At 49.4% G+C, this 14695-nt stretch overlaps 1 protein-coding gene across 3 annotated transcripts in view; it reads right to left on the reverse strand.

The window, feature by feature from the left end:
• PECAM1 (platelet and endothelial cell adhesion molecule 1) overlaps nucleotides 1-14695 on the reverse strand; it is a 65349-nt gene that overhangs the window by 12614 nt on the left and 38040 nt on the right. For all 3 annotated transcript variants that reach the window (XM_054535686.2, XM_054535687.2, XM_024234936.3), the window contains 2 exons: nucleotides 13135-13197; nucleotides 6523-6579 (listed from right to left, as the gene is read on the reverse strand). In XM_054535686.2, the coding sequence (XP_054391661.2) occupies nucleotides 6523-6579; nucleotides 13135-13197 (120 nt within the window). The remainder of the gene's footprint in view (nucleotides 1-6522; nucleotides 6580-13134; nucleotides 13198-14695) is intronic.

Here is a 14695-nt window from a genome sequence, read left to right on the forward strand (position 1 = left end):
GGTGCTGCCGAACAATCGATGCTTTAATAAAGCCCGAGGACCGCTGACCGGCATCCAGCCCATACCTCATCTCACAGAGGTGACCAAGGTCTCGAGAAGCTCTACGACTTGCCCAGGGTCACCCAGGCCACAGTAGAACATTACTCTTCATGTCTAAAGTAGATAGGAGCTACTTAGGAGGCTGAGATGGGAGGATGCTTGAGGCCAGGGGACAGAGGTTGCAGTGAGCCAAGATCATGCCACTGCACTCCAGCCTGAGTGACAGAGCCAGACCCTGTCTGAAAAAAAAAAAAGTAGACAGAGTTCTCCAATTATGCTGATAACATAAAACCTAGACTAAGAAAGATGGAAAACAGAGAAGAATGCAGTCAATTGATTTGGCAACAAACAATTGACAGCAATTGGTAACAAACCAATTGAGAGAAAAAAAGACAGGGAACAGGAAGGCTTTGAAGAGCATGGCTTCAGCCAGGCCCCCTAGGTTCAGTCCTTGCTCTGCCACTGGCTGTGGAACAAGGACAAGTTAGTTAACCTCTGGGCCCGTTTCCCCATCTGCAGAGCAAGAATAATAATAGAACCCCCATCAACTGTTAGATGATCTTGAGGATTAAGGTAGGGCTCCAAGTGTCTCACACAGAGGGAGTGCTCAGTACATATTAGCTGTAACTGTGACGGAGGAAGAAGGGACCCTCCCAACCACAAGATAATTAGAGTATAGGGAGAAAAAAATCAACACGGAACAAAAGAAATCTGCAGTCTATAGAGGTGGAATAACATCCAGAGGAAAGAGCTGCTGAAGAATTTGGCAATGATAAAGAACCTGGGGATGGTTATGATGATGTATAAGAAATGATGATCTGGCTGGGCGTGGTGTCTCACGCCTGTTATCCCAGCACTTTGGGAGGCCGAGGCAGGTGGATCACCAGAGGTCTGGAGTTCGAGATCAGCCTGGCCAACATGGTGAAACGCCGACTCTACTAAAAATCCAAAAAAAATTAGCCGGGCGTGGTGGCAGTAGCTGTGGTCCCAGCTACTCAGGAGGCTGAGGCAGGAGAATCACTTGAACCCGGGAGTTGGAGGTTGCAGTGAGCTGTGATCACGCCACTGTACTCCAGCCTGGGTGACAGAGCGAAGACCCTGTCTCAAAAAAAAAAAAAAAAAGAAAAGAAAAAAGAAAGAAAGAAGTGATGATCCTTAACAGCTCTGGTCTCTGGGGAAGACTTGAACAAAGAGAGGCTGAGGATGAGTGTGAGAGAAGCCTAAGCGGGTGGGTTATTGCTGGCTGAAGGATCTGGCTCCTTGGAGAATCATCTAACTCCCCCCGGGCAGAGAGGAGGGAATCTCTCTGATTTTATGTAGGGAGTGGAGGAAAAGAGATTACTTAGAAGATGTTTTCTATTAAGGAAGTCCCAGAGAATTTAGGAGAGAAATTCCTCAATTGGATGCCTGCTCTTTAGCAACCAGTAAGAGGAAAAGAAAGAAAAGCTGAGCATTCAGGTGGCACACGCCTGAATCCCAGCACTTTGGGAGGCCAAGGCGGGCAGATCACTTGAGCCCAGGAATTGGACAACAGCCTGGGCAACATGGCGAATTAGCCAGGCATGGTGGTGCCTGCCTGTAATTCCAGCTTCTCCAGAGGCTGAGGCGGGAGGGTCGCTTGAGCCCAGGAGGTGGAGGCTGCTGTGCACTGTGATCGTGCCACTGCACTCCAGCCTGGGTGACACAGTGAGACTCTGTCTTACAAAAAAGAAAGAAAAGAAAGAAGGAAGGAAGGAGAGAGAGAGAGAGAAAGAAAGAGAGAAAGAAAAAGGAAAGAGAAAAGGAAAGAAAGGAAGAAAAAGGAAGGAAGGAGGAAGGAAAGAAGGAAGGAAGGAAGAAAGAAAGAAAGAAAGAGAGAAAGAGAGAGAAAGAGAAAGAGAGAAAGAAAAGGAATCAGCCATGTCCTGCAGGCTCCTCTCCTCAAGGAAGCACTGACAAACAGGAAACCCCTTGGCTTCCAGGACCAGAGGCTTCCAGGTGGGTTGGAGGCACAGCTGCAGGCAGCTGCAGGCCCCAAGGGCTACGGCCTGTGCAAGACCCAGGGCTCTCTCTACCTTTACCCCTGGGCGGGTTAGAGACCTGGCAGGTTCCCTAATGGTCTGCCAGTTTAGAGACAAGTTTGTAGAGGGACAGAGCCCTGATTGACTCCAGGTGGCCCAGATGGTGCTGTGGGAGGGTCTTGGTCTGGGAGTCAGGGGACTGCTCTAGTAGTACCCTGGGCAAGACACTGAACTCTATAGGGCTCAAGTTCCTCCTGTGTTTTTAAACTGAAATTGATTAAATGCTCACTCTGTGGCAGGGATAATACAGTGACTGTGGGGATAACCAGCACCATCTCCCATGATTCTATCTCATTTAACACCATTTGCATTTAACAGTTGAAGAAACTGAGTCTCCGAGGGGTAAGACATCTTGGTCACAGTCACTCAGCTGATTGGGGGCTGCCTCAGAATGGGGACTGGGATGTCTCCCAGGAAAGCCTGTGCTCTACACCGCTTCAAATTCTACAAGAGTGGGTTCTATGATGCCTATGGTTTCCGCCTGAGGGGTCAGGTTCCAACAGCTTGGACTGAGTAATCTAGAACCAACCTGGAGACCCCGAGAGAACCCACTTGAACAGCCAGCTGCCCTAAAGCAGATGAAGGAAATCAGAATATGCCACCACAAAATATGCCCCTTTGGCATAAGGATTGTTTTGAGCTGGTTCAGATGTAGAAAGATGTCTTCCCAGAGCTTGTTTATCTGACTAAAAGCAGAAACTACTTCTTCCTTTTTTTTTTGAGACAGATTAACAAGAGAAAAACAAAGAGGGTCTCTGTTTTTCTCTTGTTAATCTGTCCTGTGTAATTTGCAGGGCCCCAGTCAGAAAACCTAAGAGAGTAAAGGAAAAAAATTAAGTTTTTTGGAACCCACAGTCTCACTCTGTCACCCAGGCTGGAGGGCAGTGGCACAATCACAGTTCACTGCAGCGTCCACCTCCCAGGCTCAAGTGATCCTCCTGCCTCAGTCTCCTGAGCAGCTGGGACTACAGGCAGGCACCACTATGCCCAGCTAATTTTTGTTTTTATATTGGTTTTTTAATTTTTTTTTTTGTGGAGATAGGGCCTCACTATGTTGCCCAAGCTGGTCTCAAATTCCTGGGCTCAAGAGATTCTCTCACCTCAGCCTTCTAAAGTGCTGAGATTACAGGCATGAGCCACCATGCCCAGCCCTGAAAGCAGAAACTCCTAAGAAAAGATGCCTGCTGTAAATGCCCCCATAAAATCTTTGTGGCCACTTGATTGACCTTCTCAGTTTGCCACCCTGGGAAGCGAAAAATCATTTTTCCTTTGTCTTGTCATTTCTCTACAAATTTATTGCTCTTTGTTAAGATGCTTTATATACTTATATATATATATATATTTTTTTTTTGATACAGAGTTTCATTCTTGTTGCCCAGGCTGGAGTGCAATAGTGTGATCTCGGCTCACTGCAACCTCTGCCTCCCGGGTTCAAGCAATTCTCCTGCCTCAGCCTCCGGAGGAGCTGGGGTTACAGGCACATGCCACCATGCCTAGATAATTTTTTGTATTTTTAGTAGAGACGGGGTTTCACCATATTGGCCAAGCTGGTCTCCAAATCCTGACCTCAGGTGATCCACCCGCCTCAGCCTCCCAAAGTGCTGGGATTACAGGCATGAGCCACTGTGATCAGCCTAAGATGCTTTATAGACCCCAAGTGCTAACCGCCCCTTTGAGTTACTCATCATTGATGTTTCTCCTGTGTGATTTGCATTATGTATGTTAATAAACTCTGTTTTCCTCTTGTTAATCTCCTTGTCCAATTCGCAGGGCCCCAGTCGGAGCACTTAGGAGAGTAAAGGAAAAAAATTAAGTTTTTCCCTAGAATCCACACTAAGGTGCCCCTCACCACCTATAAAAGGGTCTCCAACCAGTAGCCTCAGATGATCACAGACCTCGCTGGAGGCCTCGAGGCAGAGGTGGTAAGGTCCTGGCCTCCTGCAGCGAGGATCCCTGCAGCTTCCACCTTCTACCACCCGACTTTCCCAAACCGAAGACAGTACACCTCAGTGATCAAGAGCGTGGAGTCCACTCCAGGGAGGAACGATTCTCAGGGGCTTGCTTGCTGCGTGATCTTGGGCAAGCGTCTTAACCTCTCCATGCCTTAGTATCCTCAACTGTAAAATGGGATTTGTGGTGAATCCCATTGACAAATCCCATTGAAAGAGACGGTGTACTTATGCCACTTAGCACATACAGTAAGTGCTCAAATAGGAGATTTTGCGTAACCAAAACAACTGAAAGTGAACTCTTCAGCACTGTCCAAGAAAGTGAACAATCTCAGGGACCACCAAAAAAGCAGAAGAGGCCTTTTTGTACAATTGCACAATGGGAGCTACCTTGAACCCTACCTCACTTATAACTTTCCCTTACACTAGACAAATAGAGAACGCCTGTTTATTGTCAGATTTGCATTTTGTTAGCTCTGAATATATGGAGATTGTAAAATGAGGTACTTGAGCTAAAAATTCCCCAGAGAACTGGTTTTTCAAAAATTATTCAGGGTCAAGTTCCGCAAGGGGTTGAGTTTCTATTCTTCTTACAAACATACCAACTTTTAAAAGTGAATTAAGAAGTGATTACTATTTCAGATAAAAAGCAGGGTCTTCAGAGAATTGGATGGTTCTTCTAAAACAGTGCTTTTTGCCAGGCGCAGTGGCTCACACTTGTAATCCCAGCACTTTGGGAGGCCGAAGGGGGCGGATTGCTTGAGCTCAGGAATTCAAGACCAGTCTGGGCAACATGGTGAAACCTCATCTCTACCAAAAATACAAAAACTTAGCTGGGCATGATGGTGTGTGTCTGTGGTTCCAGCTACTTGGGAGGATCGCTTAAGCCTTAGGGGCTGGGGGGTGTTGCGCGGAGTTGCAGTCAGCTGAGATGGCACCGCTGTACTCCAATCTGGGTGACAGAGTGAGACTCCGTTTCAAACAAAAAACAAAACAAAACACAAACAGTGCTTCTCAAATATTGGCAGCATCAGAAACATCTGAAGCTGGCTAAGTTCAGATTGCAGAGACTAGTTTTGTGGATCTGGGCTGGGCCTGAGATTGCTGCTGCTGGTTTGCCGACTGCACTCGGAGGAGCCATCCTTTTACACTTATTTATTTATTTTGAATAAATAAATAAAGCACTTACTGAGTGCTTAATGAGCCACCGCGCCCAGCCAGAGAAGCCACCCTTTGCAGAAATGTCCTGGACCATTCTAATGATTCCCTTTCCAAGAACCCACTTAAATAGAGGTCTGCTGTACAAAGCGAGATACTCACACAGTCACTATTTCCCCCACAATGTTTATGTCTTTTGGATTGCTGACTTACTTTCAGAATTTAAAAGTTGTCATTGTGTATTTCATTTCACCAGAATTGAATACAGTTATTATACCCCCCCACCAAAAAAAAGGACTTGTTGAGCTCCCCCAGTTCCGGGTCTGCTTAAGCTCTGTGCTCAGCTCCGGGGGAAGCCCTTCCATGAGGAAGCAGTAGGTCGTCACGGGAAGTGAAGTGGGGCCAGCCAAACCAAAGGAAATACAGCAGATCCGCAAACCCACACCCACTCCCAAAGACTGTCAGAAAAGCCGAAGCTGCTGGGCGCGGTGGCTCACACTTGTAATCTCAGCACTTTGGGAAGCTGAGGCGCGTGGATTACCTGAGGTTGGGAGTTCGCGACCAGCTTGACCAACAGGGAGAAACCCCGTCTCTACTAAATATACAAAATTAGCTGGGTGTGGTGGCACATGCCTGTAATCCCAGCTACTCAGGAGGCTGAGGCAGGAGAATCGCTTGAACCCAGGAGGCGGAGGTTGCGGTGAGCTGAGATCGCTCCATTGCACTCCAGCCTGGGCATCAAGAGTGAAACTCTGTCTCAAAAAAAAAAAAAAAAAAAAAAAAAAAATTAGCTGAGCGTGGTGGCGAGTGCCTGTAATCCCATCTACTTGGGAGGCTGAGGCAGGAGAATCACTTAAATCTGGGAAGTGGAGGTTGCAGTGAGTCAAGATTGCACCACTGCACTCCAGCCTGAGTGACAGAGTGAGACTCCACATCAAAAAAAAAAAAAAAGAAAGAGAGAGAAAAAATAAAAGAAGAAGAAAGGCTGAAGCTACTGGGAGTCTCCAAAGCAAAACACTTGATGTCCAAGACCTTGGGGAACCCCAGCCACCAGGGCCTGTGTGGGGAGCAGGTAAGGGTCACTGGCTGGCGTTAGTAAGCGCTCAAGAAGCACTCATTGACTAAATGAATAGTAAATGTAACCCGAGGTGACTTTTTAAGGGTGGTGGGAGAGAGGGAGCCCACAGCACTGGTGTAAGAGGTGGCACCCCTTTTTTGGCCTTCTTTGCTTCCTCTTTTCTCTGCCCACTCCCAAGGCCCCATCAGTGATTCTAGGGGGCATCCCCCAGGCTGGGGCACTGGGGACCCTTACTTACCAGGGACAGCTTTCCGGACTTCACTGTACACTGTCTCTGTGTCCTTCTTTCCTAGATCTGGAAAAAGGACCAGGCATAAGTTAGTAGCTGCCTCTGGGAACAAGGTCAGTCCACTGCAGTCATAGGAAAAGGTCTGAGGCTCTGCAGGCAAGGTTGTACCACACCACTGCACCCCACCAGAACCAGGTCCAGAAGCACCCAGAGACCTTGTCATTTCTGATATTAGAAGATCCTGGCTGGGGGCGGTGGCTTATGCCTGTAATCCCAGCACTTTGGGAGGGTGAGTTGGGCAGATCAGTTGAGGTCAGGAGGTTGAGACCATCCTGGCCAATATGGCGAAACCCCGTCTCTACTGAAAATTCAAAAAATTAGCCAGGCATGGTGGTGCGTGCCTGTGATCCCAGCTACTCAAGAGCTAAGGGACGAGAATCGCTTGAACCCAGGATGCAGAGATTGCTGCGAGCCAAGATTGCACCACTGCACTCCAGCCTGGGCAACAGAGTGAGACACTACCTCAAAAAAAAAAAAAAAAAAAAAGAAGAAGAAGAAGGTCTTGGTCTAACCAGCATCACTCCCAGTCTGGGAATAGGAGGTCAGCAGGCCATTGTGGAGCAGGGCCACATGCTCCAGAGGAACCCTGGACCTGAGGGGCCACGGATGGAGGGGCCCCCAGCAAGGGCCTGCAGCCTCCACCTTGGTGGCCCTGTTCCTCTTCCCCTGCACCGTGACCCTTGTCCAGACACTCTGCCAGGTCCCTCAATGCAGAGTTGGGCTATGGCCTCCCAATCACCTGAGAGCCCAGACCCTGGGATCCAGAACCAGATCCCGAGGTCTGGGTTAGAGCCTGGGGGTTGTCAGTGACCCCAGGAATAGCCAGGACTGAGAACTCTTACAGGGCTAGACAGCTGGGCTGGCTGTTTTCACTGCTGGCTCCTGGGCCTCACTGCAGCTTCTGGTTGGATTGGTCTGGGGGGGTCCCTGGTGCTGGTTTTTTAGGATCTCCTCAGGGGCTCTAATATGCAGACAGGGCTGAGAGCCTCTGGGCTAGACCCTCTCAATATGGCAGCATGATGACTGACCCAGGGTGTGGCGTATACCTGGAGGAGACTTAAGGGCGCCCTTCCTGCCATCTGTTTACCTTACACTGGGGTATGGGCACAGGATGTGTACACAAAAATACACACACAGCATATACACACGCACACCCATGCACACAATGTGTATACATGCTATGTATACCCTCATACAGTGTGTAGGGTGTGTCTACACACATTGTATACACACATACAGCATGTACATAAACACTGCATGTACAAACATGCAAGCTGGGTGTGCACACAGATACATACCCACCAACCCTGAGGAAACAGGATGGAACCTGGCCACTTCCCAGCTCCTGTCACCTGCACAGAGGCCCAGGAAGCCTCACTGTAGAAAAGAGCCTGATGTCGTGTGGGCCACTGTTCTCCTTTTACAGATGGGGAAGGAAGCGCCAGATAGGGTAAGAGGCTTCCTGTGCCACGGTCAGTGCATTTCCCTCCTCGGAGTGGATGGCTGGGGTGTGACCCTGGACTCTACCTGCACTGAGATGCCCTTGTCTCACCATGCTCCAGGGACACCCCACTCTCACTTCCTGGCCCCACACACACTCCTCCACAGCCAGCACTGCCCTTTCTCCTTGCCCCATTTCCCCACGACCCTGGTGGAGCTTCACACATGTACCAACACACCCACACTCACCCTCTCTCTGTGCCCTGGGAAGTTACAGGGCCCCCTGAGCTCCACAGCATGTTGGTGACATTTGTCCACCACACACTGACGTGACTTGCTCCCAAGTCCGTCTCCCTGGCAGACCCCGACCTCCTATGGGGTGACAGCTGGGGTCTTGGACACGTCCCATTCCTAGGCTTGCTCAGCTGCCTGGGGGCACCTGCCCAAGTTTGAAGCGACAGTAATGGTGGTGGTTCCTGCGTCAGGAACCATTTGTGAGGAGAAAGCCTGGGGGTGGGTCAGATCCCTACAGTTGAACTTGGGGCATTTGGGGTGACTAGGGCCTTACACTGACTTCCCCAGGGCACCAAACAGGATTTGGAACTCAGTAGAGTGGCTGAGCTACCAGGGCACCCCACTGCTGGGACAGCAGAGATGCCCACACATCCCTCACTCTCTTTCTGTGGCACCAGATGTGGGGGCCTCAAGGGAAGCTGCAGGAATCCCCATCCCTACTGGGGGTCCTCCACATCCCCAAGACACCCTCTGCTTGATGTCAGGCCTGGCCAAATCACTCACTCAGCAGAATCCTAGACACCTAGTGTGAACCCCGCACTGTGGAAGAGGAAAGGTGATGGGGGCCTGGTCCCAGCTTTCAGGAGCTCCAGGCTGCGAGGCAGACAGGTGCACAAACAATGCAGACACTGCAACAAATGCTATCAAACACCAGGTACCAGGCACATGGTGGGGTGGTCATGGCCAGCTCACCCTCCGACCCAGGCCCACAGTGGGGGCTGGGGCAGGTGGAGAATAAATGGAGGGAGAGGGCTTGGTGTTTGGGCCTGGGGGCTTCTGCTTTTTGGTGGAGCTGCTAGAGTTGCAGCTGCCCCCGAATCTGCCCAGCTAAGTGACGGGTGGGCAGGCAGAGTTGCAGCTCATCACTACCTCCCCTCCCCACCCACTCCACGGCAGCAGCTGCCCACTAATGAGTAAACCAGGCTGGCAGGCTGTTTGTCTCTGCTGTCAGGGATGTTTCCGGATGGGGCTTTATTTTGGCTTCTGTTTTTCTCTGTGTTAACAGAGAAGGAGATGGCTTCAACGTCATGGGGTTTTCCCAGCAATTAGTCTCAGAGCAAACATGCAGCAAACCAGGATTTACTGAGTTCCTTCCTTTCCCTCCTCCACCCCAAGTGACCACTTGGTCGGCTGCCACTAGGGTCAGAGCTGGATGTGGTTCCCATCCCCTCCTCCACAGGAGGAGGAAGTCTTGAGAGCAGGGAACTGGCTTGGTCAAGACCAGGTCAAATGTACTCACCACTGGCCTTGTACCCACAAAGCCCCTTTTCTTACCTGGTAATACCTGGTTCTCCACCCACAGGAAGGAGAGAGGGAACACCTGAGGCTCAGGTCTGACTTCCCACACTGCTCCTTAGCTGCCAAGGAGGAGGATGATGGGTCTAGAAAACTCAAATTGAATTCCCAAAAAGCTCTCCATTGCCCCCAAGTGACCCTCCCTACGGATCTACCTGGACCTCTGCAGCCCACACAGCGTTTGTGCAAATGGGAAAAGAGGGACCAGTTAGGTGATGGCATCCCTGCAGCTGCACAGCTTGGCAAGGAGGGCACATGCTGACCGCCTCTGCTTCACCCAATCCTGGAGGGTCTCGATACCTCCTTATTTTTAAATTTTTTGTAGAAATGAGTTCTTGCTTTGTTGCCCAGGCTGGTCTTGAATGCCTGGGCTCAGGTGATCCTCTCGCTTCTGCCTCCCAAAGTGCTGGGATTACAATACCTCCTTCTTGTCCCTTCAACCCTTCCCCACCTTTGAGCAAGAAAAAGAAAACCAGGGCTGGGCGCAGTGGCTCATGCTTGTAATCCCAGCACTTTGGGAGGCTGAGGTGGGCAGATCACTGAAGGTTAAGTGATCCCTGAAGGTTAGCAGGGCTTTGCTGCAGTGTGTTCCTGGCTGCCTCCCAGGCATTCCCTCCACAAGGGAGGGTCTGTATGTGCTTGTGCTGCCTGCATAGGGCCTTAATCACAATTTGTTATCTCAACAAGTCAATCACTTTACAATGAAATAAAGAGGAAGAGGCCAGGCCTGGGTGGTTCATGCCTATAATCCCAGCACTTTGGGAGGTCAAGGCAGGTGGATCACCTGAGGTCAGGAGTTCGAGACCAGCCTGGCCAACATGGTGAAACCCTGTCTCTACTAAAAATACAAAAATTAGCCGGGGATGGTGGTAGGTGCCTGTAACCCCAGCTACTCGGGAGGCTGAGGCAGGAGAATAGCTTGAACCCGGGAAGCGGAGGAAACAGTGTGCCGAAACTGTGCCATTGCACTCCAGCCTGGGTGACAAGAGCAAGACTGTCATAAAAAAAAAAAAAAAAGAAAAGAAAAAACGAGGAAGAGAGCTTCAGGCCTGCCGCGTTCCCCACCCTTCTCAGGTCCAGTCTACACTTGGAAGTGAGTTGTGCAGATTGGGCAGTACACAACCCCCGGGGGCCATTCTGTTGGTAGGTTATGGGAATGTGCCCCAGTGGTGCAGCACACAGCCCAGCGGCTCTACGGGGCAGCCCTGTAGGGAAAGTTCTGTGCATACACCTGCTGACACTCAGCCCAAGCTCAAAAAAAGAAGACAAGGAGAAGTCCAAGACTCCTCCAAGATCATGGAGCAAGGGGTGATTTCAGGACCCCATTGCCATGTGGTCTGGCTAGTGGCTGGCATGGCCTGAAAAACTGCACGCATTCAGCCTGCACAGTCAGGAAAACTACCCCAGGCCTGCCTGGCTAGGTAGATGCAGCCTGGGGTTAGCCTCAGAGGAAGGGAGACAGATGGCAATGATCCCAGGGAGCTTCCCAGCTGGGCAGGAAGGTTCTGAGACTGCTTCCTTTGAGCGTGCAGGAGCCACTGTTTCCTTTGAGCGTGCAGGAGTGTGCAGTGACCCCCGGGGTGTGTACTGCCCAATCTGGGTTAGCAAAGGAGGAGGAGGGTTAGGAGATGCATTTTTAATTTTTTTTTAGACGGAGTCTTGCTCTGCCACCCAGGCTGGAGAGCAGTGGCTTGATCCTGGCTCACTGCAACCTCTGCCTCCCGGGTTCAAGCAATTCTCCTGCCTCAGCCTCCCCAGTAGCTTGGATTACAGGCATGCGCCACCACACCCAGCTAATTTTTGTATTTTTAGTAGAGACAGGGTTTCACCATGTTGGCCAGGCTGGTCTCGAACTCCTGGCCTCAAGTGATCCGCCTGCCTTGGCCTCCCAAAGTACTAGGTTTACAAGTGTGAGCCACCGTGCCTGGCCAGGAGATGCATGTTTTTTACGGTACCCAAAACAAACGAGATTGATATTCTAGCATTTGCTATGAAGCAGCCCACTCTGCATCCATTTCCCCAGCACAGAACCAGAGACAGGGACTTCCAGGCCAGCCTGCCCTTGAGAGAACCACATACACAAAAACAAAACCCAAGGTGTAAAATCAGTGCCACTGCTCACACGGACAAGGATCTTGTGCTTTCAAAAGCCTTTACCTAAGTGTCCCTCTAAATGGCAAAGCACTCGATATCTTGAAACATGCATTTGATTTACACACATTCAGTCTGCACAAACAACTTCAGGAACACACTGGGTTTGGGCAAGGGGTCTACCTCTGGAAGGGACAAATTGCTCAGTACTTCCTAATTCCCTGGCACTTAGTAAGTGCTCAATAAATCTTACCTATTATTAGTAGTATCATAACTAATAATTATCAAAAATTGGCTTCGCCTATAATCCCAGCACTTTGGGAGACAAAAGTGGGCAGATTGCTTGAGCCCAGGAATTTGAGACCAGCCAGGACAACATGGCGAAACCCTGTCTCTATTTTTCTTTAATTAATTTTTTAAATTATTGAGGCCAAGTGTGGTGGCTCACGCCTGTAATCCTAGCACTTTGGGAGGCTGAGGCGGGTGGATCATTTGAAGTCAGAAGTTCGAGTTCACACTGGCCAACATGGTGAAATCCCATCTCTACTAAAAATAAAAAAATAAAATAAAATAAATTAGCTGGCTGTGGTGGCAGGTGCCTGTAATCCCAGCTACTCAGGAAGCTGAGGCAGGAGAATCGCTTTAACCCGGAGGCAGAGATTGCAGTGAGCCGAGATGGTGCAACGGCACTCCACCCTGGGCACAGAGTGAGACTCTGTCTCAACAAAGAAAAAAAATATATATATAAAATAAAAAATATATAAATAATATAAATATAAAAATATATATAAAATATATAAAATAAAAAATAAAAATATATAAAATATATTATAAAAATATATATTATATATACACAAAGAAAACATATATATTATATATTATATATGTATTTTTATATATTTTATATATATATATTTTTTGAGATGGAGTCTCACTCTGTCACCCAGGCTGGAATGCAGTGGCGCAATCTCAGCTCACTGCCACCTCTGCCTTCCGGGTTCAAGCGATTCTCCTGCCTCAGCCTCCTAAGTAGCTGGGATTACAGGTGTACGCCACCAGAGCTGGCTAATTTTTGTATTTTTAGTAGAGACAGGGTTTTACCATGTTGGTCAGGCTGGTCTCGAACTCCTGACCTCAGGTGATCCACCCGCCTTGGCCTCCCAAAGTGCTAGGATTACAGGTGTGAGCCACCGTGCCTGGCCTTTTCTTTTTTTCTTTTAAATTATTGAAATTTTACAGCTCAGAGACAGGGCCAGGGCCAGGGCCTTTGTTCCTTCCAGTCTTAGCAGGCCGGTAGGTCTGCTAATCACTTCCTTTGGAGTGACTGAGGGTGCACAGACTCTTCTCACTGAACACGGCAACCCCCCCCCCCCACCCCACCCCTGGGGTTTACACCCAAGCCAAAGGCAATGCCTGGGGACTCACTCGAGTGGCACTTACCTTTGTGAGACTCAGCTGAGGACACTTGAACTTCCGTGTACTGCACATCTGAGTTCAGAGGCTCTGCTCAAAGAAACCACAGCAGCTTGTTGTTTAGGTGGAATCTCTTGTGGGCACCTCAGATCATAGAAGTAGAGACTTTCTTTTTTTTTTTTTTGAGACAGAGTCTCACTCTGTCGCCCAGGCTGGAGTGCAGTGGTGCGATCTCAGCTAACTGCAACCTCCACCTCCCGGGTTCAAGTGATTCTCCTGCCTCAGCCTCCTGAGTAGCTGGGATTACAGGTGTGCACCACCATGCCTGGCTAATTTTTGTATTTTTAGTAGAGACAGGGTTAATTTTTGTATTTTTAGTAGAGACAGGGTTTCACCATATCGGCCAGGCTGGTTTTGCACTCCTGACCTCAAGTGATCCGCCCACCTCAGCCTCCCAAAGTGCTGGGATTACAGGCATAAGCCACTGCGCCTGGCTAGATTTTCATTCACGTTATTAACGTATTCTGTATTTTGAGGGGGCAGCCAGACACAGGCTTAATTCCATTCAGGATGAGGAAGGGAGTACAAACCCCACACTGGTCCAGGAGGCAGATACAGAGCCTCGAGGCCCATGGTTTCCTCCCTGACTCCTTTGTTACCAGGATGTGGAGGGACCCTCTGGCCTAGGTCCCTGTTTCTACAGTGGGGGGACTTGGAACAGGTCAGTAGAAACAGAAAACAGCCCAGTATCAGCCCCAGCAGTTCTCCCAGTTCAGTCTCACTCAAGATGCTGGAAGCCTTCTCCAAAGCCACAGGCAAACAAAGCTACTACCTCCAAGACTGAGAGGATTTTGGGAAATGGGAAACAGGGGTCACTAGCCTAAAAATACTTGGAGAGTATGAGGCATACATGTAAATGAAATCGCTCAGGGTACTAAGGTGAAAGCTAGAAAAGTAGTTTGTCTTCAAGTCAAAAATAACATTATTGTTTTGTTTTTAAAGTCCTAAAGAATAGGGATTCTCATCGGCTACTAAAACAATGATTCTGCAGTCAAAGATACATTTCAGGCTGGGTGTGGTGGCTCATGCCTGTAATCCCAGCACTTCGGGAGGCTGAGGCGGGCAGATCACCTGAGGTCAGGAGTTCAAGATCAGCCTGGCCAACATGGTGAAAATCCATCAATACTAAAAATACAAAAATTAGCTGGGCATGGTGGCACGCACCTGTAATCCCAGCTACTTGGGAGGCTGAGGCACGAGAATGGCTTGAACCCAGGAGGCGGAGGCTGCAGTGAGCCAAGATTGCGCCACTGTACTCCAGCTTGGGCAACAGAGTAAGACTCTGTATCAAAAAAAAAAAAAAAAAAAAAAGCCGGGAGCAGTGGCTCACACCTGTAATTCCAGCATTTTGGGAGGCCGAGGTGGGCAGACAACAAGGTCAGGAGTTTGAAACCAGCCTGGCCAACACAGTGAAACCCTGTCTCTACTAAAAATACAAAAATTAGCCAGGCATGGTGGTGGGCGCCTGTAGTCCCAGTTACTTGGGAGGCTGAGGCAGGAGAATCACTTGAACCCAGGAGGTGGAGGT

This window comes from Pongo abelii, chromosome 19 (assembly GCF_028885655.2).
Source record: "Pongo abelii isolate AG06213 chromosome 19, NHGRI_mPonAbe1-v2.0_pri, whole genome shotgun sequence".
Taxonomy (NCBI): Eukaryota; Metazoa; Chordata; class Mammalia; order Primates; family Hominidae; genus Pongo; species Pongo abelii.